Source organism: Phacochoerus africanus, chromosome 15 (assembly GCF_016906955.1).
Source record: "Phacochoerus africanus isolate WHEZ1 chromosome 15, ROS_Pafr_v1, whole genome shotgun sequence".
Classification (NCBI taxonomy): Eukaryota; Metazoa; Chordata; class Mammalia; order Artiodactyla; family Suidae; genus Phacochoerus; species Phacochoerus africanus.
In genome coordinates this window covers 42,364,822-42,390,607 of record NC_062558.1, presented here as the reverse complement: position 1 = coordinate 42,390,607, position 25,786 = coordinate 42,364,822, and the positions used below count along the sequence as shown (strand labels likewise).

The window sequence follows — 25,786 nt, the reverse complement described above, 5'->3', positions numbered from 1 at the left end:
CATTCTGTGTGCCTCCTCAGTGTACATCTTGGCAGTTTTGACTTCCATTACTGATTTTGGGCCTGTGAATGCCTTGATCGCTGGTGTGTAGGTTTTAACTGTTCCCTGAGATCAAAATGGGAACTTCAATCTGGGAACAAATGAAGAGTCTCAAATGAGTGCTGAACAGTTCAGTTCCTCAAGTTACGCCCCTTATCAGCGGGAAGTAGCCAGGATGGTTGTCAGCCTTATTCATCAAGATTGAGGAATGATCCAAAAATACGGGGAACTGAAACCATGGGTTAAATCCATTGCACCTAGTTAAGGTCCTTTGAAGACCTGCATGTCCTCCAAGCAGCCCAGAGCCAAACCAGAAGATGTTTGCCTGAGTCATTTTTTAGGAACTTGGAGTCAGTTATATCTAGTTTGAGCTGAGTTGGTTGAGATGGGGGGGACCACCCACCCTTCAACCAGGATGGGGGACGGGCCCCTCTGTGACCTTTTGGTCATGCAGAGGCCTGTAGCTGAGTTACATCTACACAGAATTATCACACCTATTCCCAATGGCCTTCTCCACCCCCACCCCACCCCCACAACCTCATGCCTCTGACGGCCTTGCTGCTTATTCTTGATCTCATAAGTGACCCAAGCCCCTTGCCTTCGGGGAGGCAGATTTGAGATTTGCTCTGTCTCCTCAGTTAGCTGCCTTTCAAATCCTCTTTGCTGCAAGCCTGTTTCTCAGTGTTTTGGCCTGCTGTGCATTGGACAAAAGCAGCTTGGTTTTGTGTAGGGCCTTCTGCAGATACCAAACTGAGAGGTAAAAGCGATGGAGGCTGTCAGCCCCCATTTTACAGATGGGGAAACTGAGACTCGAGGTTACAAAGTCTGAACGCAAGCCCCGGTCTCCCTGGCTCTACACCTATACTGCTAACATCTTAGTATTTCTGGGCATGTCCTGGATGTTTAATTTCAATACTTGTGAACTAAGATTGAAGCTTCAGTCCACTGCTTCAAGGAAAATACTTTTCACTGTCAACTGGAAGGGGGGAAAAAAAAGCAGACTGCACAACCAAGAAGTTGTGAATTGTTTATCCTGAAACATTACAGAGGACAATATAGCCCAGGATAAAGTCTCTCAGCTCTGAAGAACCTTCCAAAAAGGTAAGGGAGGAGCCAGGTTATGAGATTTCCTTTGGGGTTTATGGGGGGGGGGAGATACAGTTGAACATCTAAAGCGGTAATCACAAAAACACACCTGAAGTTAATGATCTTAGTGCTTTCCTATATATAGGAAAATGGGAGAACCCAGGATCACTGAAAATATTCCTTAGGTACCTTAACTAGGTAGGGCCTGTATCCAGTTTTTCTCCATCCTGAATTCCCCTTGGGCACACCCTTTGGGCAGCTGCGATGGCTGATGACGCTATTACCAGAAGGGCAGGCAACATTCTTTGTCCACACTGGGAAGCAAGTGAACCAGCTAGGCTCTAGAGAGAGGATGCAAATTACAAAGTTAAGAGGAAGGAGAGAGGTGAGAGACCAAGGGAAGGGGGCAACCCGGGCAGCAAAGAATGGAGGCTGAGGACATAGGCTGTGAAGTCAGGTAACAGGCTGGACAGGTGTAAACCATCAGCATCCTCATTTACACTTAAGGAAACTAAGGCCCTGCAGAGGACGAGAGGGGCCCTGGGGTTGAGGAAACCTAAGGGAAGGGTAATCGGAACTTGGACCCAGCGCTCCCAAAAACCCCGGTGGCAGGGTGCTTTAGTACCCTGGGCTCCCGCTAGTTGCCCAGGCCCCGCCCCTTCTGCTCCTTATTGGCCACTGCGGGCACGCGACCAACAGAAGATTTAGCCAATAGGAGTGGCCCACGGCGCGTCTTTCCCAGGAAAGCGGAGGCAGACGCGGGAACCCGGAAATGCGAAGGGCGGACGAGTTGAGGGAGCCAATCGGTCGCGAAGAAGATGGCAGGCCAACCAATGGCGAGTCACTGAAGGCGGGACCACGAGCCGGCGGGGGAGGTCCCCGGAGCCCGCGGCGGCAGAGCCTGCGAGTGCTGGGAAGACGGCAGCAGGGCCAAGCGACAGCGCGCGGTGAGGAGGGGTCGAGCTTTGGGTGGGGTTCGGAAAGGGGCAGCTACTCAGAATGACCTTAGTCCAATGTCCTCCCGTCTCCGGGCCTCAGTTTTTCCCCTTCCTAGCTAGTGAGGCGTAAGAGATCTGTGCTTCCCAGAAAGTACCTCCTCCTTGATGAATTCCAGTCCCATCAAGGCGCCAGCCCCACCATTTGGACCAAGCAGTGACCCACACTCTCTTCTGTACCCCCATACCAAGTCGTTTCAGATGTTTTGTATCAGCGAGCCAGGCTCCCCCCTTAGACTCCAAGCCTGAGCGATCAGAAACCTTATCAGTCCAGTACTAGGGGCTGCCGGCGCAGGTGGAGGTGAAGACCCGGGTACTCTGGAGCCATATGCACTGGGGATTCATGCGCCATACGTCTGTTTACTTCCTGTGGTCGTCTGGGAATTGACTTTGTATTCTCTTTCTCTCTGGAACCTGGGTGTAGCTTTCCTTGGAGGGGTGGTGAGAACTGAGATAAAGTATGGCTAGCCCTCAGCTGTAGGCCCAGCACACCATAGTTGCCTAATAAATGCTTATTGTTAGCATGATGGTGCTTTCAGACCCGACTCCTCCACTCCTGCTGCCAGCCCCAAGCACCGGCTTATTGTCATTAAAGGCAGGCAGTCACCCACTTTGGCCCATAGCCTGAGTTCCTCTTTAGCTGCTCAGACTGACCAAACTCTTAGGCAGGAAGCCTGCTGAACAGGCCAGGAAAGGAAGGCCAGAGAGAGGAACACCATTGTGGCTAATACCTGGGTGAGGGCAGGAAGAGGTGGCCGCCCAACAGTTGTACTTAACAAAAGAATGTACCTCAGAAATGCCTTAGCCAATCTGGACAGGTGTAATCTGTGTCTAGACCCCCAGTGTTTGGGAATCTGAGGCCACAGATTTGTGGTTAAGTGGGGAGACCCTAAAGCCATGGCTTCCTGAGGCTGTCACTTGCTCACGGGGTGACTTTGGGAGGGGCCTTCAGGTCTCTGAACCCGTCTCATCTGGAGGGGGTGGTGGCAACAGCATGGGCTCCTGTTGAAGATAGCAGGGTATTATATATGTGAGATCCTTAGACTTGAGCCCAGGGGCACACAGCAAATGCTTAATAAGTGTTACTTTTCAGAGTCACAGCGCCCTGGAGGTAGCACCAGTTCTTCCAGGATGGCCCCTCTTGTTCTGTCCACTCCTTGCCGTGCCCCCACCCCTGCTCATAGTGAATGAAGAGGCACGGGGCATCTCTGAACCTCCACTGAAGCCAGAAAAGTATCCTGAAGGTGTCAGTTCCCTTGCTTCACCTCCTGCCAACTCCTGGTTCCCTGTGGGTCCTGCTCCCTCCCAGACTGGGATATGTGCAAGGGGCCCAGCTCTGGGTCCAGATGACACTCATGCCCATGGCTTCAGTGATGGCGGTGACTGAACCAAAATGGGTCTCAGCGTGGGGACGCTTCCTATGGATGCTGCTGCTGAGCATGGTGCTGGGGTCCCTGCTCACCCTGCTGCTGCCCCTGGGAACCATGGAGGAGCAGTGTCTGGCTGTGCTCAAAGGCTTCTACCTGCTCAGGAGCAAGGTAGATAGGGCACAGCCTGCCGTGACCAAGTGCACCAGCCCGTCCACGGAGCTAAGTGTCACCTCCAGGAATGCAGCGCTGCTGGTGGTCAAGACCAAGGTCTCTCCAGGTAGGACTGGCCTTCTGCTCTTCAACACTCGTTAATCCCATAGATGTTTAGAGGGTCTGCTTTGTCCTGTGTGCGGGGCCCGGTCTCAGCCCTGAGCTCCCAGCTAGGCCAGGTGACAAGTGGTGGAAATACAGTGCTGTCAGCATAGTCATGTGGAAGCCCAGGGAACCATAGGAACAGTTCAGGAAGACTCCCTGGAGGAGGGGATGCCTGAGCTGAGACCTGAGTATGAGGAGGAGGGACTCAAGGGAAAAGGCAGAAGGAGAGAGTGTTCCAGGCAACCACAGGGGTAGGAGAGCCCTGGGCACTTGAACTAAAAAAGCCCAGTAGTGTGGCTGGCTCTGGGAGTAGGAGGACCAGTGGGAAAAAGCCAGATGTAGAGTAGGATCCAGTTGAAAACTACTAGGTTACATGAAAACTACTAGGTTACAAGGATTATTATTATTATTATTATTGGCCACACCCAGGGCATGTGGAAGTTCCTGAGCTGGGGTGGAACCTGAGCCACAGCAGTAACTACACCAGATCTTTAACCTGCTAGGACACTTAAGGAAATCCAAGAAAATTTTTCAAAGGTATAGGGCTGAGGAGGCCCCCAGGGCCTAGCAGCAGGGGGAAGCCCCTCACAGCCTGGCCTGAAAGGCACAGGGCTGAAGGCAGGGTGAAGGGAACGGCCCCTCCAGAAGAAATCACCAGGACAGGGGAGAGCTAGCGGGGACACAGGGGAGGCCAGCTGGTGGTAGTGGTAGCCATAGAGGAGCACCGCCACTCTCAATAGCAGGAAGAGGGGAGCCAGGGAGCCCAGCTGATGCCCCCCACCCCACCCCACCCCCACATCCCCGGTAGAGAATGGCTTGGAGGGGCCAAGAACAATGACCAGCACAAAGCCTGGCTGGGCTGTGGGGCTGCATTGAGCCCCCGAGGTGATGTGGTAGATAAACACAGGGCACGGCCCCTCTGGCCATCCTTTGCCCCTCCCCTGCTTCCCAGTCCCTGACCTCGCCGGCTCTTTTCTAGCCGGCAAGTTGGAAGCCCAGGCAGCTTTGAACCAAGCCCTGGAAATGAAACGCCAGGGCAAGCGGGAGAAAGCCCACAAGCTCTTCCTGCACGCCCTCAAGATGGACCCTGGCTTTGTGGATGCGCTCAACGAGTTCGGCATCTTCTCAGAAGAGGATAAGGACATCATCCAGGCGGACTACCTGTACACCAGAGCGCTGACCATCGCGCCCTACCATGAGAAGGCGCTGGTCAACCGCGACCGCACGCTGCCGCTGGTGGAGGAGATCGACCAGCGGTACTTCAGCATCCTCGACAGCAAAGTGAAGAAGGTCATGTCCATCCCCAAGGGCAACTCCGCACTGCGCAGGGTCATGGAGGAGACGTACTACCACCACATCTACCACACGGTGGCCATTGAGGGCAACACCCTCACCCTCTCGGAGATCCGGCACATCCTGGAGACCCGCTACGCCGTGCCTGGCAAGAGCCTGGAGGAGCAGAACGAGGTCATCGGCATGCACGCGGCCATGAAGTACGTCAACACCACACTGCTGTCCCGCATCGGCTCCGTCAGCATCAGCGACGTGCTAGAGATCCACAGGCGGGTGCTGGGGTACGTGGATCCGGTGGAAGCTGGCCGCTTTCGGACGACACAGGTCCTGGTGGGACACCACGTCCCGCCCCACCCTCAGGAGGTGGAGAAGCAGATGCAGGAGTTCATACAGTGGCTCAACTCCGAGGATGCCATGAACCTGCACCCAGTCGAGTTTGCGGCCTTGGCCCACTACAAACTGGTCTACATCCATCCCTTCATCGATGGCAATGGCAGGACCTCGCGCCTGCTCATGAACCTCATCCTCATGCAAGCGGGCTACCCACCCATCACCATCCGCAAGGAGCAGAGGTCCGAGTACTACCACGTGCTGGAGGTTGCCAATGAAGGCGACGTGAGGCCTTTCATCCGCTTCATTGCCAAGTGCACAGAGACCACCCTGGACACCCTGCTCTTCGCCACCACAGAGTATCCAGTGGGGCTGCCAGAGGCCAAACCCAACCACTCTGGGTTCAAGGAGACACTGCCTGTAAAGCCTTAAGGCTGTAAATCCTCCCTTGGTGACAAGGGGTGTCCTAGCGGGGATAAAAATCACAGAAACTTAGCATTTCTAGAAACCTAGTCATCTCCCAGAGCAGGAGATGAGGAGCTTGAACATTCTTTACCTCCAGTTGTTTCTTTAAAGAAGAAAATTAAGTTATTAAGCTTTGTCCCTAAAATAACTTATAATTGAGCCAAGTTATTTATTTCCTTTTGAGCTGATAAGTGTGTGGCGTCAGCTGTCCAAGCCGGCGGCCCCTGTTCATGGGGTGGCCCCAGCAGACTTCAAGGGGCATCAGTGCACCTTGTGACCAGAACAAGTTTTGGAGCAGAATTTGCACTAAGGTGGGGTGAGGTCTCGAGCCACAGGAGTAACTCCTTCCAGCCTTTCTGAAGCTGGCGGAGGAGAACCTGGTTCGTAGTTCTGAGAAATGACTGAAAGCTTGCTTTCCTACAGGTGTTGGCTCCCCTACAAAGAGATGAGCGCTGTGACTAATCCTTACTGGGTGGTAGAGCAAATTTCTGAGATATGAAATGACTGTTGACAATACTTCTGGTGAGACACCTTGCTCATTTTAAGGAAGATTCTGTGAGCCATAGTTGGCAAAGTCCAGTACCAAAGACTGTAATTTTTCCACATCAAGACTTTTTTTCTAATTAAGAACAGGGGATAGCCTAGTTTCTGTGTGTCAATGTCTCACATTTGTGGCAATTCAGACCAGATGTTATGGCCTAAAAGTCCTCTGGGTCTGTCACCCGGTCATTAAATCCTGCTGCAAACCAAGTGTTAGGACACATCTGAGAAGACAGATGCCATGTCCATGCCAAACAAGCACCAGTTCTAGGAACCAAGAAAAACCTTTGACCACAGGCAGGATGCATCCCTCGAACCCCCTTTCCTGCCCCACAGCCACTGTCCAGCATCCCCTTGGGAAGCAGAATAGATGGCCTTGGGGTGGCCTTATTTTTCTAGCAACTTGTACAAAGATGTAATCTTACATTTAACACAGCCAAGGTTCCCAGTTGTCATGATGGAAGTAGCAAGGAGCTCCCTTCAATCGTACGTGGCACCAGGGCCAACACGACTGCTGCTGTTTAGAGTCTGAATGGCTGGGAACCACTGGTCCCTTACCAGTGACCCAGCGGTGACATCTGACACTATACACACTTCATTCAGACACTGACAGAGACTCTCCACCGAGTGCTGTCTCGGACTGGAGAATTCAGATCCAGATAGTAATGAGATCCTTCTTATGGAGCAAGTGTTTATACAGTCATTTAATTGTGTAATAAGCACAGAGTAGTTGGCTGAAAGATTAATAAGTGAAAAGATGTATGAAATGGCCCCAAACCTTTATAAGAAATATTTTTGTATTTATATGCTGCCGTCAGGATTTCTTACACCTTTAACTCTTCTACCGTCTTGCTTTCGTAAGCACACCCCGGAAGCCTGACTAGAATGCTTGCTTTGAACTCAAGGGAGAAATGTGCACTTTAGCTGTATGTGAAGGATGTTATTTAACAAATTGCTGATTAATAAAAGTATTTTGTTACATAAATGCCTGAGACTTTGCTGTCTTCCTCAAGAGATGGTCCCATTTGGCCTAAGGATGAAGGAGGGATTCTTTCTGAACTTTAGCCCTATTTATATTTTTCTGAGAGAAACAGATCCAAGATGGTCATTTCTAGAAGAAAACGAAATAGAACTGGTTGGATAAGCTACTACCGAAGTTGACAGGGATGGATTACTGAGCCTCCACTAAAGACTCACGTAAGTGAAATGGTTTGTGTGTATCTATTTACCATCGGCCTTTTCCTCTAGGGAAAACAGACCCACTCTTAGGTTCCCAAAAACCCATTTCTAGAACCGTCAACACCCTGAACCTAAATGGAGTCCTGCTCAAGCCTGAAAAGGTCCACTTCTGTGACGAGCCCTTGTTGAGAGGAGAGGCGAGGTGAGGATGGAGTGAGAGGTCAGAGGACTGGCAAGAGCAAGAGAACAAGCCGGGTGCCCAGGCAGAGCAGTGATGAGCACCTGGGTCGGGAAGGAAGTGTGCTGGGTGCACTGGGCCCTGCCAGAGCCACGTCCTCTCACATACGGCCCAGGCTGCTGCAGGGAAATGAAAGGTCATTCCAGAGAACACAGGCTCTTCTGATTGCTTGACAGCCGCTGCTTGAATTCACAAGTAACCTCTGACAAGAGATGTTCTGTGCAAGACAGATGAGGTGGAAAGAAGCTACAGACGGAAAAAGACTTGTTTGTCAAACAACAGGAAACGACATTTGCCTGGATCGTTGATGACATTAAGGTAATCCTGCTAATGTTTCTAGAAACAATGTTTATCATCTTAAGTCCTTAGAGATACGTGTTCCACAAGTACTGGGAGAATGCTCTGCCATCTGGGATACACCCCCAGAATCTGGGGAAGGAAAAGGGGCTGTGAGCTGCTGAAGCTCCATAACCGGCATATGGGCAGGCGGTGGGGTGGTTTACTAGTCTACTTAACATTTCTAATGGAAAATTTAAAACAGATAAGTTAAAAATAGTAAAGCCTGATTGATAACCTAAAAACTGTGCCATACATGACTGATTTCCATCACACAGGAAAGAATCTCCCTTTCTTTCCCCCAGAGTGCCTTTATACAGTACGTTTTCCTACTGAACTGGCAACATCACTTTCAAAGCACTAAATATTTGATGAAAGATAAGGGGTAAAAAAGCTCTAAGTGCCAAACCGCTATAAACTGCACAGCTGAAATGACTTAAAGTGACAGTCGGTTATGACTTAGAAAAAAAGTTCTATTTACACATCTATTAGGTAAAGCAAGGTACACCCATTTCAAAATACATATTTGAATGCACATCTTAGTACCATTCAGCAAGTTTTTAAGAGAACTTCAGTTTAATAAACAAAGCTAAATGGAGAGAATTTAAGTTTGCACTTGACATGGTATTTAAACAAAATCAAAGGGCTGAAACTCAATATTTAGACAAAGAACACAGTTCACTAGCTACTAGGCAAAGAAAATGGTCCACAGCAGATGGCGGGTAGAATTCCTATACAAAACAAATGTCACAGATATTCTGCTTTTAGGAAACAAAACAATGGGTTGACGTGTCATTTACAAATACATAATATAAAAATGCACAGCCCCCTGGAACACAAATCCATCAGTTGTTTCTCATGTGATGTCCTCTCTCCCCACCCCTTTACTAAAATAGGCCATTCTGGTGAATTACTAGCATCTGCCATTTTGTCTTTTAAAAATTACAAGAGTGACGGGCACATGTGCTGTTGCAGGGTGTAAGAGAAGTGTCTTATAAAAAGGGACCAGAGTTGGCCAAAAATATTTGGACAAGTGGGTCTCAAAACAGTGTGTTTGAGTTTCACTTCTGTTTCTCACTCTTTAAGACACAAAAATATCTTAGGAAACTACACCCTGTGCCCAGCCTGTGGAGTGATCGTTTTCGATCTCTCGCCCTCAATATGAGGGAGCACTTAAAGCCTCTTTCCTTGGACACCTTTCCCCCGTCCCACGTGTACAGAGGAAGCATGGGCACAGGGCCGCACAGCCAGGGCCCAGCGGGGCACCAGGCATTTTCCGGGCACGAAGTAAGGCATTTCCCTTCTCTCTCTGTTCCACTCACTTTCTCAGAAGCAACTTGGCAAAATCCGCATTGGACATCTTGGGTGCCTCGGTGGCCGCCGGGGTGGCACCTGCTGGTGGTGGCGCAGGACCATTCTCAGCCTGGGCTGCTGGGGCGCCAGGGCGCTGCAGGGCCCGAGGCAGCAGAGAGAGCTGGGTCCTCCCTTTCCCCCGCCTGGAAGAGCAAACACCACATGGACCCTCCAAAGCGACAATTGGTGGAAATAAGCCAGGATGGTCTGAAGTTATCCTGGGTAAAAGGTAAGATGAACCCTGTCTCCCTGACCCTGGTTACTAGGTAAAAATCATTTTAACAAACTTTGCTTTTTTCACAATTTAGGCGAAGGCAAAGTTAAGCCTGTGCAGTACAGTTACATGTAGGGTGAATAAAAATGGCCGTAACCTTATCTCACAAGTAACCTCAGCATTTCGCTGCCTCATCCCTCAGTGAGAACAGCTGTCTGGATTACAGCTGGAGTTCCACATGAGCCTGGCGAGCACACGACTGTCAGGTCTGGAACCCATATATGTGGGCTCAATGGCCAAAGGAGACTTTAATCACTGCCTTAAAAAAAAAAAAAAAAAAAACCTGACCCGTGTAAACTGGCTGGCACTCAGCATGGACTTGCTGTGGACAGCCTGCACCAGAGAACTGTGAGTGCCACCAGGCAAGGCGGGTCCCGGCCTCTGGCTGACCTTGCTGCCCTAACCGGAAGACCGAGTCTGCACCAGGAGCATGCAACACTTACGCTCCGTAGATCTGCCGCGGCACCAGGGGGCCTCCTGGGGCTTTCCTTGCCTCTGGCTTCTCTGGAACCTTCCTCTGAGGCGGGTTGCTGATGGCCACTTTGATGATGTTCTCTTTGACAGTCATGCCGTCCATCTTGAGGACGGCCTGCGACGCCTGGGATTCGTTTTCGTACTCCACGTAGGCCAGGCCCTGAAAGTTGGTAAAAGCCCAGCCAGGTCAGTGCTGCAGGCAGGACACGGCTGCCTCCCTCGGGGCCAGGGGCCGTTAGGGCAGGCGCCCCCACCACCATCCTGTCTACAGGCTTGATTCCCCACGGTGGCCTCCCTCGCTATTTCTACAGCTGACTGTAACTTCAGACTACTTTTGTTGAAGTTCAAGGTATCTTGTACTTGCTCCAGCAAAAAAGAAAAAAAAAAGACGGGATGGACTAGTAAAAACCTGGAAACGGATGAAGTGGCCTGTGCCTTCAGGCCACCCTATTTCACATTCCTCAACTCTCGGTTAACCCAGATAAATGAGAGGGGGCTGAGAGGTCAAACACACTCTTAAAAAACTCAAAACATGGTCAAGAATTCTGCAAAAGGCTGAGGGCACCGGAGGTGAGGATGAGGTAAGAGGGACACCAGTGCAGGGATGCAGGGACACAGCCAAAGGCCCAGTGAAAAGAGGGGTCAGGGCAAGAGAGGGGAGACTAAGGGGGCGCCCACTCCAAGGTCCCACATCCTGGGGGTGGCACTGCCGCCCCTGCTAATTCGTGGTGGCTTTTTTTCAAACACCTTTTTCTTTGTAGTACAGTTAGCTACAAAAAGAGATTAATCTGACTCCAAATGGAAGGAGAGGCTACCTCATCTATCCTTCTGTTAACTTCTTGTCTGTTTCTCAGCAGACAAACCAGAACCCACTCTAGAACCATATCATCTCTGAAGAGAGTCTGGCCTGAGCTCCAGGAACAACTGCCGCCTGCTGAGATCCTGACCTTGGGTTTGCCAGCCCGGTTGGTAACCAGCCTGATGTCCTTCACGGTGCCGTGGGCCTTGCAGATCTCCTCTAGCTCCTCTCTGGTGCAGGAGAACGGAAGCCCTGAGATGAACAGCTTGTGCTTCTCCAGGGCAGTGCTGTACCTGAACACCTATGAGGAAGCAGAGAGGGAGGGGATCACGACCCAAGGCCCAGCCCAGCTCCCCACATGGAGCTTAAGGCCCTGGTGACTGAGAACCGTGAACTCAGTTGCCCTGGTCAAGTCACTTAACTTCTCCAAGCATCCGCTTCCTCCTCTGTAAAAGGGAAAGAATGAAAGTCACTATTCTCAGATTTCAGGTGAGTATTCCATGAGGTGATTCATAAAACACTTAGCACGGTCCCCTGCCACTCCTAACCATTCAACGGCAAGGAGCCATCCCGCAATTTCTTATTTTATCATCAAGTGTCAACTAATTCCAGCTTAAAGTGCCCCAGGCCTGAGGGAGACCTCAGATAACCAGCCCAGAACGGACCCCTATGAACCTGGAAGTTTCATTTTTGTTTTTGTTGTTTTAGGACTGCACTCAAGGCATATGGAAGTTCCCAGGATAGCAGTCGAATCGGCACTACAGCTGCCAGCCTTCAGCAGTCACAGCAACGCCAGATCCTTAACCCACTGAACAAGGCCAGGGATTGAACCCACATCCTCCTGGATACTAGGCGGGTCCATTTCTGCTGACCCACAATGGGAACTCCCAGAAGTTTTGTTCTTTGTTAACAGAATACAGACCTTCTAAATATTAGCCGCTGCAGGAAAAGAGTGCCTAGTCTGTCCTACAACAACCCTCCACAAATGCATTCTTTTTCCATAAACCAACCTTGAAATCTGGGTTTTTGCTCTTGTCCACACAGGGAGAAACGAACATGGGCCGCCCCTCTACGCTCTTCCGGTCCAGCTCCAGCGCCCGCTGGGCCGCCGCCTCCTCTTTGAACTCCACATAGCAGTAGCCCCGGAAGTCGCCGCGGTTGCTGAAGATGGGGCGGATCTCAACCACGTCCCCACAAGCCTCAAAGAGGGGGCGGAGCACAGTGGCCGGCTCCTCCAGGCTGTAGGGCAGGTTGCTGACAAACACAGTGATGCCATCCTTGCTGCTGTCATGCAGCACCTTGGGCACGTCCCTCCGTGGGGCGGCCGCTCGCTCCTTAGGCTTGGATGGGAGCTCCACTCCGACGAGGCCCGGGTCAGCGTCTGGGCCCCTCTCAGCCTCCCCGGTGGGAGGAACGCTGTTCTCCAACCTCCTGCGCTTGGAAGGCTGCTCTGTGGGTCATCAGGAGAAAAGTGGCAGCGGTCAATGTACTGTCTCCACCCCTCACCCTGCTGCCCAAGGGGAGAACTGGCCGGGACACGCTCTCGCCCTCCCCGGACCCTGCCCCCTGCTCCTAGGCTTTTTGGAGCCGTTTTGGGGAAGGTCCTCATCATTCACGTGTAATTATACGAGAAGTTGGGGGTCTCCAAGTTCAGCTGGTAAATCCTAAGGATCCCACTCCTGGAAAGCCCAGGGCAGCGACGGGAGGATGGAGCCTGGGGACCCTGTTTACACAAGCCCCCAAGGGGACATGAAAGTATGTGCTCCCAGGGCCACACCCTGGAAAAGCAGTACAAAGCGCTCTAGTTTCTGCACGCGTTCACTCTGGTCTTGTGTCCTTCAACAGAGTCTAACAACTTACTCCAATCCAGTCTCCCCACTGCCTCCAGGGGGACGGTACTGAAATCCCACTGGTGTGGGCCCGCTGCCCCCAGACCGCTCCATCAATTCCCCATTGCCTTCCAGTGGAGTCTGCTGTGCACACTGCACACCGGAGGACCCTGCCTGGGCGGGCTGGCTGCCTACCACTCCGGCCTCACCTACCCCAGCCCCCTGCTATGCATCAGCACCCAACACCAGTCACCTGCTTGGCTGACACTGGCTGCCTGGCCTGCCTCTTCCCTTCTTTTCCCTTGACAGTCACTCTGCCGCCAGGTACCGAGGCACACGTCACTTCCTCCGAGGTCTCTCGTATAGGCAGCTGACCCCCTCATGCTTGCCCTGGCCCCCACCATGACTCACACTTACACCTCCCCCAGCTAAACCAGCCGCCCCAAAAGCAGTGAGCTACTCAAGGTCACTGCTGACAGCCCCAAAAAGGTGCATAAGAAATTCTGGGTCAATTGAACAAAGACTCCACTACGATTTCCCTCTGGCTAACAACTTTGTACTAGAAAAATGTTTAGCATCCTTTAGTGTCTAGAGACAATTCCTTACCTTGACTGACTGTGCTAAAATATATCTGACCCACACCTGCCCATGCCTGAAACTGCAGGGGAGGCAGAAACACCGGCTGGAAAATTCTACAAGTCAAAACCATCATGTGGGGCTGAGCAAAGCAGGTGCGGGTATAGGGTGACAGGGCCCATGGATGAAGGGATGTCCACGCACAGGCAGTGACAGGACAAGGTCAGGTGTGGGAGCCCGTGGAGGGGGAGGGGTGCCACCCAGGACGAGGCGGTGGCATCAGGCACAGTGTCAGGAGTGAGCCCGGATGGACAGGGCTTGGCTCAGGGCCTTGGAGCTGAGCAGCGTAGGAGGACACCCACGCAGAGAAGGTGGGGACAGGAAGGGTGGTGGGCACCTTGCAAGCAACTTCTCAAATGGTTCAAGAGGAAGTTCTCTGTGCTGCTCTGCACCTTTGTCTGGAGGTCTGGAAGTTCCAGGTCAAAGTCCCCCCAGGCTTTACCTTCTTCCTCATCGCCCCATTCTTTCTCATCGTCCTCGTCCACCGTGTTCTTCTCTGCACCTCGGGTCTTCTTCTTCTTTTTCAACGCTTTCTTCTCAGCCCGGGCCCTCTTCCGTTGTTCAGCCTTTTCTTCCTCTTGCTGGGCAAGGGCAGCTTCCTTCTCCGCAGCCTGAAAAATTGGGATATGACACATCACTGGATGCAGCAATGATGTGAAGTCTACGGCTGGAAGAGGGGAGAGCACCGGGAGGCTGTTCATCACTCCAGAAAAAGGAGGTGGCCAGGAAGAGGACCACGAGGGGGTATGCTCCCAGCTTTCCCCAGCTGAGTCAGGGCCTCTGCAGGCTTCTTAGGAGGCACAGCTCAGGTCTACAAGAGCCCCGAAAAAAAGAAACAAAAACCTATACAATTGGGGCCCTGATTCATTCTGGGGTATTCACGTTTCAATCACTAAGCTAAGCCAGGCTCCTTCTGTATCTTCTTCATTTACTCCTTTAGGGCCAAAATTCCCCCACTACACAAAGTATCTACTGGTGGGGCTAAAGTTTTAAGCCAATCTAAAAAACATGACAAGCTTAAATATTGACATATACTTCATAGTTAATACTCTGAATAAAAGACACTTCCTAGGAAGACCTCAAAGGTTCTGACAAGAACATTCATACCAAACACAACTGAAACAGCTTTCAGAGGCTCCAGAGACTTTAAATAAAGGGCATCGTTACCTTAATTCTCTGCTCATTAACCCGAGCTAATCGAGTTTCCGTTTTCTGAACAGCTATATCCCAGTCTTCCAAAGTACCTTGAAAGAGAGAAGCAAACTTTCACTTCTTAGAATTTTGAAGGATATGATATAAAATGTTCTTAATTCCCCCACACCTCCAGAAGAGATCTCTCCTATCAAAAAATAAGAACTGGACAGCAGGTTAAGGATCCAGCATTGTCACTGCAGAGGTTTGGGTCACTGCCATGCCTTGGGCGCAGCTGAAAAAAAAAAAAAAAGAACTGGAGAATCAGCTCCCCATTTTAAGATTTCATTCATGCAGCTTTCAAGTTTCAGAACTCAAATAGTCCTTCCAGGTGTGTTTACAGCACCCCTTCTCTTTTAGAAAATAGACTTGAAAACCAGAACATAATCTCTTAAGGGCTCTCCAAAGCAAAGGTTATTAAAACATTCTAATGTGGAAAGTACAAGACAACCCATACTAAGATTCAAAGATTTGAAGAGCTCTTCAAATGATAAATGCTGCAGTGCTTTTCTTATATGTTGCTGCCACTTAGGAGTTTATTTCCAGTTCTGAGGGGCTCATACCCCAAATCCAGACTAACACCCATGGAAACTGAATATCGAGGCTCTAAATTCGCAAGAGGCGCACGTGACCAGGAAGCATGCTTCCCCGCCCCCGCCCTGCGCCTCTTGGCACTGCTTTGGTGTGCCTGGTGCTGCGCTGCAGTGCAGACTTTCCTGATCCCCGGGGAAGCTCTGGCAATGTCTGGAGACGGTTCTGGTTGTCAGAACTGGAGGCAGAAGGAGCACTACTGGTACCTAGCAGGGAGAGGGAGGCCAGGATGGCCCCACCAGAGTCACGTGTGGCCTGTGCCAGAGCGTCCTCAGGAAGCACCTTGCACAGAGAGAGTCAGAGAAGGGAAGGGCAGCAGGACCGCCTCCCACCCCGCCACTGGTGAGCACTGCATTTGACAGTCTCCCTGCAGAAGCCCCTCGAGGGGCTACAGCCCTGACTAAAGTCCATCCTTAAGCCTACAGTCCTAACGCCAGATGATCAATGGGACAGACCCCAAGGTCACACCTTCTGTCCTCTCCATGGTGAGCAGCACCTCACAGACGTGCTCCGGGTAGTCACTGGTGCACTGCACGGCCCGGTGCAGTGCTTTCCTGCAGTGCTGGGTGTCACCGTGGGCCCTAGGGCAAAAAACACACAGCTGGGACCACCGGGACACAAAGCGGAAGGCGCACAGAGGGAGGGGATGTCCTCTCACAGCTCACATCATGGCCGCAGAAGCTAGGCACCAACCCCAGCTTCTGAGACCTGAGCTTTCTGAGACATCCACAGTGCTCCCTGCCACTGATACTTTTCATGTTCCTCCGTTATCCAGAGAGCCCCTCTAGTCTAAATGAAGGCTTTCTTCTAAATCACTCTTTCCCAGAGTTCCCGTCGTGGCTCAATGGTTAATGGATCTGACTAGGAACCATGAGGTTGCGGGTTCCATCCCCGGCCTTCCTCAGTGGGTTAAGGATCTGGCATTGCTGTGAGCTGTGGTGTAGGTTGCAGACGTGGCTCGGATCCCGCGCTGCTGTGACTCTGGCATAGGCCAGTGGCTACAGCTCCAATTCGACCCCTAGCCTGGGAACCTCCATATGCCAAGAAATGGCAAAAAGGACAAAAATAAATAAATAAATAAACAAATAAATCACTCTTTCCCTTGGCAAGCAGGTGCTAGTGGGAAAGGCGCCAGCGTCAGTGGTCTGCAGCCAGACTTTCTGCCTTTACTGCATTCACATGTGCGATGCATGTGGGGGATCCAAGAGCAGTATGTAACCTGATCAAGTCCCTGAAGAAACTGTAGGACCTGGTCTCACTAGAGGGGACAGTCGCTGATCCAGGGCCCTGATAAATTCCACCTAAAGGCCGAGCTTTCTGCACTGACATGGAAAGGTACACTGCTTACTGCAACAGTTACAAAACAGTACCCTGTGCACCCCAACAGTTCTGAGACAGTATGCTCTCAGCTGTTCTAAAAAGCTAAATATACATGAACACTGTAAATACACAGGAGGACACTAAGAAAAAACTCAGAGCAGTGGTTCTCAAAGTATGATCCGTGGACTCCCGAAAGTGTGCAAGACACTTTTAGGAGGTCTGAAAACTCAAAACTACTTTCATAATGATACCAAAACATTTATCTAACTCTTATACTTTCAACATAATACCAATGGTGCAAATGCTACAGTGCTCTTAGCGCAAATCAAGGTCGTGCATATCTTCTAAATATTCTTCATGACAGATGGGATGAATGCATAAAGCACCTCTTTATGTGCCCTGAAGCACAATGGTTGTAGCAAAGAAATGGGTTATTGTTTCAGTTGCAAGCTAGACTCCTTTTTTCATGGAATATCATTTCCACTTGAGAGAACAGCTGAGTGACAAAAAACTATGGTGATTCAGACCTGGGTATTTGGCAGACGGTTTCAAAAATTAATGAAGTGAGACTGTCATTTTAAGGAAAACCATTGACAGTTTTTCTGTTTTTTGTTTTTCGTCAGTAATAAAATTGGAGCTTTAAGGTGAAAATTAGAACTTTGGAAAACTTGTATCTGCCACTGTGGGCGCTGACAGCTTCCTACTTGTAAGACTTTTGGTTTCTTTTCGGCTGTGCCCACAGCATACAAAAATTCCCAGGCCAGGGATCAGACCTGAGCCACAGCAACAATCAGAGCCACAGCAGCCACAACACAGGATCCTTAACCCCTTGCACCACCTGGGAATTTCTCTTGAGACTTTTCTACTAAGATCAGTGCAGGTATGAACAAATGAGATGTTTTCATGCCAGATAACTAAACATGTCAAAATCTGGAAGAGCTACAGGACTTTAATGAGTCAGCATTTCCACACACACAAAATGCATATCACAGAACTGTGGGTAAAAGGTCCACTCAGAATGCAAAACAGACCAATGGATATTAATATAACAGAATCTGAAAGATGTGTCAATATGGTTTCAGATTCCACAATGCAAATAACTATGACTTGAAATCTGCTGCAGTGTGAAAGAATAGCTACAATTATCTGAAAACTACCCCCTTCTCTTTTCTAACCTCCTATATGTGTGAGGTCCAATTTCCTTCATTTCCTTCAATGAAAACATCACAACAGAGGGGATGCAGAAGCAGTTATGATAAGCCAGCTGTCTGCTACTGAGCCAGACTGAAGATATTTATTTACAAGAGTATAAAACCTGGCCACTTTCTCACTGCGTCAAATTTTGGGGTTTGGAAAGCAGTCTTTTTTCATAAACGAATGTTACTGCTGTTAAATGCAGTGAATTTATTGTGAATTTTTAATATGAAATATTTTTAATTTCTTGGTTTTATTTTCTAATATGATAAATATTAACAGATACACCTCACATGAATAAAAGCTTTTGAGGGGGGTCTTCAAATTTAAAGAGTGTATGAGTTCCCGCTGTGGCACAGCAGAATCTGGGAACCTCCATTTGCTGCAGGTGTGGCCCTAAAAAGCAAGCGTGTACAGGGGGTCCTAAGACCAAATGTTTGAGAACCACTGATCTAGAGGAATATTCAACACACTTTAATAGTGGTCATATCTGGGGTGGGATTTTAAGAAACTTTCACTTTCTATCTCATTTTTGTAAACATTTCAACTATTTTAATTTGAGCACACATTTTTCTAAGGGAAAAAAATATTCACAACAGAAAAAGAAATATATTTATTGACATGCAATATCCAAGACGTACTGAATTTAAAAGGTGATCATATGCTTTATATTTTCCCTGTATTTTATCTATGTTGTAAGTATTATTTAAAATAATTTTAGAGGAGTTCTCATCATGGCTCAGTGGTTAACGAACCTGACTAGCATCCATGAAGACACGGGTTCGATCCCTGGCCTTGCTCAGTGGGTTAAGGCTCTGGCGTTGCTGTGAGCTGTGGTGTAGGTCACAGATGCGGCTCAGATCATGCGTGGCTGTGGCTCTGGCATAGGCCGGTGGCTACGGCTCCGATTTGACCCCTAGCCTGGGAACCTCCATGTGCCGCGAGTGTGGCCCTAAAGAGACAAAGACAAAAAATACAATAAAGTGAAATAAAATAATTTTAGGGATTTATAACTATAAATGCATTGTCATTTTTTATTTAATTTAGTATAGGAACATCTCAAAATACCCAAACCATCAACTAATGGTGGTTACATACAGGTATGCCGTTGCTGATAATTTGGGTTTTTTACTCTTTCCTGTTTAGTATTTTCTACTTTTATAGACAAAGCAAATATAAAATCTAAACAACTCCCCCAAATATCAAATGAAACATCATGTTCAAAAAATCAAAACCAACCAAAATAACAAACTGAAAGTAAAGCCTGCCTTTCAGAGGAATCCAGGCACAGAATATTGTGTCTGTTTCTCCACAGCCCCGCACAATAAACCCCCACCACTAAGGGGACGGGATGACAAAGGGAGGCAGCGTGTTGGCAGGAACAAGCCTGGGCTGGCAGGAGTCTTGGGGACTGACAAGCAGCACCTCCCCCACCCCACCCCCCGCTAGGTCGGTTACCTTTCCAGGTTGTAATACTCAAGCCACATGTTGGCATACTTGGCGTTTCCTTTGGTCATAATGCTGTCCCAGAGCTCTCGGGCTTTCTGCATGTTATTGCACAGGCGAGCCTACAACACATTAGCAGACCAAGTGAGGATAGGGCTCAGACCTTACGATGTGGACAGCCATTACGAAACAGACTTCAGACAGACATGGCTAAAACTCTAGCGTTACTTAACCCCCAGAACATTCCCAGGCCGCCCCACCTGCTAACGGCCCACCGCAAGCACATGAACCTTTCTGCAGCCACAAGCTGTTTGCCCATGTTCGCCTTAAGAACCAAGCACCAGGGCCCAGAGGCATTTATGACAGTACTGGCCAGGCATTTGGTTTTTATTTTTATCAAGCTTAACTGTAAGAGTTTAATTTGAAGGGCAAGGCAGAGAAAGAAAGACTGATGGAGGAATGAATGCTGGCTCTTAAAACTCTGAGCCTCCGTGGCTGCATTTTTAAAATGATTTCAATACAAACTACCTGACATGTGTCTCTTTGACCGACTCGCTGTCAAGAGAAGAAAACATCAGATTTTACAGTCTCAAGAGCTGAACAAGGGCAGTCCATGTCTTCTTTACCTCAGGGTCCTTGGTCCCGCGACAACATTCAACTCATCGCATCCTCTAATTACCTGTCATTAGACTGCATTAAAACCTAACTAGCACAAGGATGGGGTCCATCTTCCCCACCGGCACACAGTGGAGGGCCTGGCGAACAGCTCAGGCCGGGTGCACAAGGGGGAGGTGTGAGTGAGGGTGCAGGTGAGGCGGGAAGGGAAGAGTAAACACACGAGCAAGAGCCTGGCACTTGGACAGCTGCTGAGCCTTCGAGCTGGGAGCCAGGATTCTCCCAAAGATACAAACGAATGTGCGGCAAGCCAGGTAAATAACACCTGTAATCTTTACAGGCCCTGAACCGTCACCCGGGATGCCAACCCGGCTTCAGCCACACGATGAGACAAAGGCCCCTTAAGGATGGATGAAACTGACAATCTGTCAAAAACATTCACCTCAATCCGAGCCCAGTTCTGCATGATCAGGCAGCTTGGGTCTCCACTCTCATTGAAACCTTAAAGAGCAAAAATAAACGAAGTTAGAAAGCAACTGAGACACAAACTGCCTCTGACTGAAAAGGCACGTCAACCAGAACAGGAAGCACACAAATGAGGCAGGAAGGGCCCACTTACGCTCTTCTACCTCCTGTTTCAGGTACTCCAAAGCGCGGGCGAACGCCGACCGCAGCTCCTCTAGCTCTTTACTGGAGTCTGTGAGAAAATGCACAAGAGGTTCAGCGCTGGAACCACAGGCTGCATCTTTTTTGTTTTAATCCTACATCTGAAACTCCCCAGAGCCTGTGACGCACCTGCTACCATGCTCAGGACACAAATACATCTGCCAGTCCCTGCCCTCATCACATGTGAGGGAGAAGACGCAGGAACATAGCACATCACAGAGAGTACAAGGACAAGGGTGACAAGGACATTGCGTGTGGGACCATGGCAGAGTGGGGGCCTCCCTAAGCCAGCAGAGAGCCCAAGTACCAGTGAGATAGGGGTTCTGGGTGCGCTTTGTTTCTGAGAGAGGGGAGGAAGGCAAGGGCTCCTATGGAGGCTCAAGGATTTACAAGCAACATGGCAGTCCTGGAGTTCTGTGGTGCCATGGATTAAGGATTCAGTATCGTCACTGCTGTGGCTCTGGATGCTGCTGTGGTGTGAGTTTGATCCCTGGCCCCGGAACTGCCATATGCCAAGGTCACAGTCAAAAAATGATAATAAAAAAATTAAGTATTTTTTTAAAAATGAAAGAAACACAGCAGTCCTACATAAGGAACTATTTAGGACACACAGAAGGGAGAAAAGAAATAAACAATACTAAAGAGGTTGACAGGAGCCAGCATGAAACGTAAGGACCATTACTTTCTTCCTTGCTAAGCACAGCGTGACTTGTTACAGACATAAAAAGTTACCAATGGCTGGTCTACATCACTAGCCCCATCACGAGATACTTGGGCAACTGGAACATCTCAACAAAAGATATGATACACGTGAACTTAATACCTTGTTTGAAATCAACCCTTCTCCTCAGGTAGTCAAGGTACGCCTGCCAAATCTCCACGTAATCAGTGGCCTGAATGAAGCCAGCACTCAAAGCTTTCTCGAAGGTCACTGGAGTGGAAGAAAAAGCCAGGATTTGTTGCCAATTCAAAAAAGAAGCTAATATAAAGTTATCAAGATTTTAAAAACCTCTGACCATAAAATACTATATGGCTTAAATAATGATGATAATAACAATAACAGGATGCAACAAAATGAAATGAGCTAAAAAGAAGTGTTTAAAAGAAAAGCTACTACAGCACTGGAAAACTGAATTGACTTGTTTCAGGTCAAGTAAGTTGGGGAAAAGACCAGGACTCCCTTAAAAATTACAGTAAATAAATATTAAGACATTAAAAAGCCCTTTTGTCACTAATATCCGATATCCCAAAGTAACCCCCACGGGGAATGCTGGTTTAGTGACTCCATCGCAGCTCGCTGTTTCTGACTTGGGACAAAAAGCTTAGAACTCTTCCCATAAAAACATTCGCACCCAGAGTTCCCATTGTGGCTCAATGGAAAACTAACCTGACTAGCATCCAACACAGGTTTGATCCCTGGCCTCACTCAGTGGGTTAAGGATCTGGCATTGCTGTGAGCTGTGGTGTAAGTTGCAGACGTGGCTCGGATCTGGCGTTGCTGTGGCTGTGGTGTAGGCCGGCAGCTACAGCTCCAATTCAGCCCCTAGCCTGGGAACCTCCATATGTTGTGGGTATGGCCCTAAAAAGACGCCCCCCCTCCCAAAAAAAAATCGCACCCGAAATCCCTCGATGATCAACTCCATGCCTTTCCATGGCCAAGAGGTACCGACTCCACAGGGCAACTGTCCAGGGGCAGTTTCTAACAGCACGACTGTGTACTGATAATACCAAATCCTTTACTTTCAGCTGCCGATCCTATGACAAAGAATGCCAGGGTCAGGAGAGAAAATTTTAAGACTTCACCATCCACAAGACATTTCCAGCACAACCAATCAACAAAGGAACTTTCCTTAAAAGAAACTGCAAAGGAGCTTAGAGAAGCAGGGAAAGAGAGGTGGGAGGGGAACCTACAAATCCAAGAGCTTTAAGAGACATCAGCTAATCCTAATGAATGGATCTCGTTTGGATCCCAATTCAAATCTTTTATACATATGTACTGAAATATTTACCATCTCAATGTGATTTCTGGATTTGCTTCAAAACAACATGGAAAAAGGGAAATAGGTAAGGAAATAGATAAAACTCATAAGAATTAGATGAAACTAGACTAGTGCCACAGGTGTGTTGAACCTGGGCAATGATTATTTGTTGTTCCATTTTACTAATCTGTCTACATTTATGTGTTCACATTTTTCCATCAAAAAAAAAACTGAAAAGAAAAATTAATGTGTTATAAAGTCCTCAATAGTAAGACTAAGCAAAAAAATTTTTAGTCAGTAATCAGTTTAAAATAACTGAAATCATTAGGATCCTGACTTCCTTAGTGAGATGAGCAGACAGAAGGAGCATGCAGCCAACTCCTGGCATGCTTTCTGATTTTTCATTAAGGAGAATCTAAAATGGTAAAAATAAAGTTAAGTGAGATTAGAACAGGTGGGTCATCTTACTAGGTACTGACTGTAACGGATCCATAAGTCTGGGACAAGACAGTTCTCCACCAGGGCGCGCTCAAAGATCAGCTGAATGCGGGCAGGATCACCAATTTTCATCTCAAAATCAATGTATGCTTGATATTCGGCCAGCCGGGGTGCTTCTGCTTGCAACTGAGGCAAAGGAGAATCGCAATGAAGTAGGAATGAGCTATGTGACACTGTCAGAAAGCACACAGATCTTCATATTAAATTTTGGCCAAGATAAGAATCAACCATCCCCATCTGAGAATCTCCGCACATCAGGTCTACAACTTGATGGGCAGAACCAGAGTCCACAGTGCCTCTTCACAGCAAAAAAAAGAAAGGGCTCCATAAACCCTTTTCTAAATCCATCCTGAGGCCACAGGGAATTTAAAGAGATTGGGAGACCATCATTCGGGTACTGAATGAGATATGCACCTTTGCCAATGACCACTGCTAGCAATGACTTCCAAAACAGATGTCACTTTCTTGGCCCACTGAGTTGGGTAAACACAACCCACTTGAGTGATTCAGTGCCTTGTACCATTTTGGGTTTGTCATTCCAAGTATCAAGAGCACAGGTACGTGCCAGAGATGGAAGAGACTATGCTCCAGGTTTACCATCCAAATTCTTTTTAGACAAAATCCTCTTATTCAACCTGTTTTCTCCTCAGCCACACACTACCTATGATCAAAACAAAATTCAGCTGGCTAAGGATTTCATGATGAGGCTTTGTGAAATACAACTAAATACCAACCATTTACATGTGAAAAGGGGAGAGGGAGCACATGCAGGCCAGCAAGAGAGTGCATGTGCTCTGAACATAGAAAGATAATGTCATAGAGCCTCATTTTCTACTAATAATGACAAGTTACCCAGATACACTGTGCCACTGGAAACAACTATAAGTGCTATAATGAATACAAAAAACATCTACTTGCAAATCAACAACAAACTGGCAAAGAAACAAGAAATACTACAGACAAAATCTAAAGTGAAAGTGATTAAGCTATGGGAAGGTTGCTTTTGCTGGTTTAAGATATAGTATTATGAAGAATTTGATCTTTACAACAATCTTAGGAGGCGGATATCATTTCAATCTCCATCTTAAATTTGAGGCAACTAAGTCACCTAGCCCAAAGCTAAAATTCAAACTTGAGGGAGCCCAGCTCTTAAAGTCTGTGTTCTCACTCACCATGCCATGAAAGATACCAAAAACCAAGTCAGAAAGCCCTACAAATCTCAAGTAGGATAAATACAAAGAAATCTACATCAACAAAATCACCAGACATTAAACCAAACCAATGAGCTCTTAAAATCAGCCAGAGAACAAATACAGATTTCCTTCAAAAAAGCAAGAGTCAGACAGATGACTCCTCAACAGCCACAGACCCAGAAGACAGAAAGATCTATCTAACTGCTAAGAACAGAACTGACAGTCTAGAATTCTATACCCTGAGGAATTAACGCTCAAGGAGAGCAAAGTAAAGACCCTTTCGACCAAACAAAAACTGAAAAAGTTGGTTACCAGCAAATAGCCAGTGCAGGAGACACTAAAAGGTAGACTCTGAGCTAAAGAAAAGTAAGTCCATATAGAAGATCTAGGATGCAAGAAGGAAGGAAGAGAAAGAAAGTGAGAAATGCATGCAGTAAATGTAGCCAAAGAGGGAGTGTATAATGCCCCATAACAATGATGTCTTATGGGTCAACTAAAAGACAAGAAATTCAAGAAAACACAAGAAGTCTGAGGAGTGGTAAATGAAGTTAAAAGTATTTTAAGACCAAGAAAGGGGAATAGATGCCATTTACAAGTAATAATTGTGTGTGTATGTCAACCCAGGAAATTTCCCCAAAATCTATCAAGTATTAATATTAATAAGGATTTAGCAAGTTTGATGAAAAATTAATATTAAAAACCACATTATACATATCAGGAACAAACAATAAAATCTTTAAAAAGATACCATTTACAATAGCATCAAAACACTTAAAAATATATCTAAAAATGTGTTTAAGACATTGGATAAATTTATAAAACTCTACAGAAAGATAAGACCTAGGAGTTCTCCGGTGGTCTGGTGGTTAAAGGATCTGGCATTGTTATTGCTGTGGCTTGGGTCCAGAGCTGTGGCACGGGTTCAACCCCTAACCCAGAACCCCTGCATGCCGCAGGCAAGATCAAAAAACAAGAAAGGAAAAACAAGACCTAAATAACAGAGGCCTATACCATGTTCATATATTGGAAGATTCAATATTTAAAAGATATAAATTCTTCCCTAAACTGATCTACAGATCCAATGCAATTCTAATTAAAAAAATCAATAGGTTTTTTTTTTTTGGTAGAACCTGAAATGCTGATTCTAAATTTAATGAAAGTATTAAGAGCTAAAGAAAGCCAGAACCCTCTTCAAGAACAATGTGGATGGGACTCATGCTACCAAAGATCAAAACTTAATTATAAAACCATCATCATGACAGTATAATATAAACCAGTGGGGCAGAATAGAGAACCCAAAAATAGACCCACACAGAAATGGACAGCTAATCCATGACAAATGTGGGATAACATGTTGAGTGAGGAGAGGAGGGAATTATCAAAATCATCACTGGAACAACTGCTTCTCCACAGAGAAAAACAAAACTGGACCCGGCCTCAGACCATACCCAAAGACCGATTTCAGATGAAAACTACACATGGAAGACAAAACTATAAACTCAGAACTAAGGATATTAGTGACCTGGGAGCATGAAGAGATCC

At 47.9% G+C, this 25,786-nt stretch overlaps 2 protein-coding genes across 4 annotated transcripts in view; one reads left to right on the top strand and one right to left on the bottom strand.

Annotated features, from left to right (window-relative positions):
- Nucleotides 1–1,980: 1,980 nt before the first annotated feature.
- Nucleotides 1,981–7,418, top strand: FICD (FIC domain protein adenylyltransferase). Its single transcript, XM_047762684.1, has 3 exons — nt 1,981–2,072; nt 3,214–3,767; nt 4,785–7,418. The coding sequence occupies exons 2-3, from the start codon at nt 3,467–3,469 to the stop codon at nt 5,858–5,860; spliced, it is 1,377 nt and encodes a 458-aa protein (XP_047618640.1). The 5' UTR covers nt 1,981–2,072; nt 3,214–3,466; the 3' UTR covers nt 5,861–7,418.
- Nucleotides 7,419–8,739: 1,321 nt separating this feature from the next.
- SART3 (spliceosome associated factor 3, U4/U6 recycling protein) overlaps nt 8,740–25,786 on the bottom strand; it is a 35,947-nt gene continuing 18,900 nt past the window's right edge. For 2 of the 3 annotated variants that reach the window (XM_047762680.1, XM_047762682.1), the window contains exons 7-19: nt 23,022–23,177; nt 22,191–22,329; nt 21,398–21,505; nt 20,528–20,605; nt 20,351–20,409; nt 19,306–19,415; nt 15,802–15,914; nt 14,719–14,795; nt 13,994–14,162; nt 12,097–12,536; nt 11,235–11,387; nt 10,257–10,447; nt 8,740–9,682 (exon numbers count right to left, since the gene is read on the bottom strand). In XM_047762680.1, the coding sequence (XP_047618636.1) occupies nt 9,505–9,682; nt 10,257–10,447; nt 11,235–11,387; nt 12,097–12,536; nt 13,994–14,162; nt 14,719–14,795; nt 15,802–15,914; nt 19,306–19,415; nt 20,351–20,409; nt 20,528–20,605; nt 21,398–21,505; nt 22,191–22,329; nt 23,022–23,177 (1,971 nt within the window). In that variant the 3' untranslated portion in view covers nt 8,740–9,504. The remainder of the gene's footprint in view (nt 9,683–10,256; nt 10,448–11,234; nt 11,388–12,096; nt 12,537–13,993; nt 14,163–14,718; nt 14,796–15,801; nt 15,915–19,305; nt 19,416–20,350; nt 20,410–20,527; nt 20,606–21,397; nt 21,506–22,190; nt 22,330–23,021; nt 23,178–25,786) is intronic. The other variant, XM_047762683.1, reaches the window with a different exon arrangement.

Bases quoted from the DNA above. Each gene is read 5' to 3' on its own strand.
- FICD (XM_047762684.1), top strand. From the start codon at position 3,467: ATGACACTCATGCCCATGGCTTCAGTGATGGCGGTGACTGAACCAAAA. The intron at 3,768-4,784 runs GTAGGACTGGCC...GCTCTTTTCTAG, and splicing joins CAAGACCAAGGTCTCTCCAG to CCGGCAAGTTGGAAGCCCAG.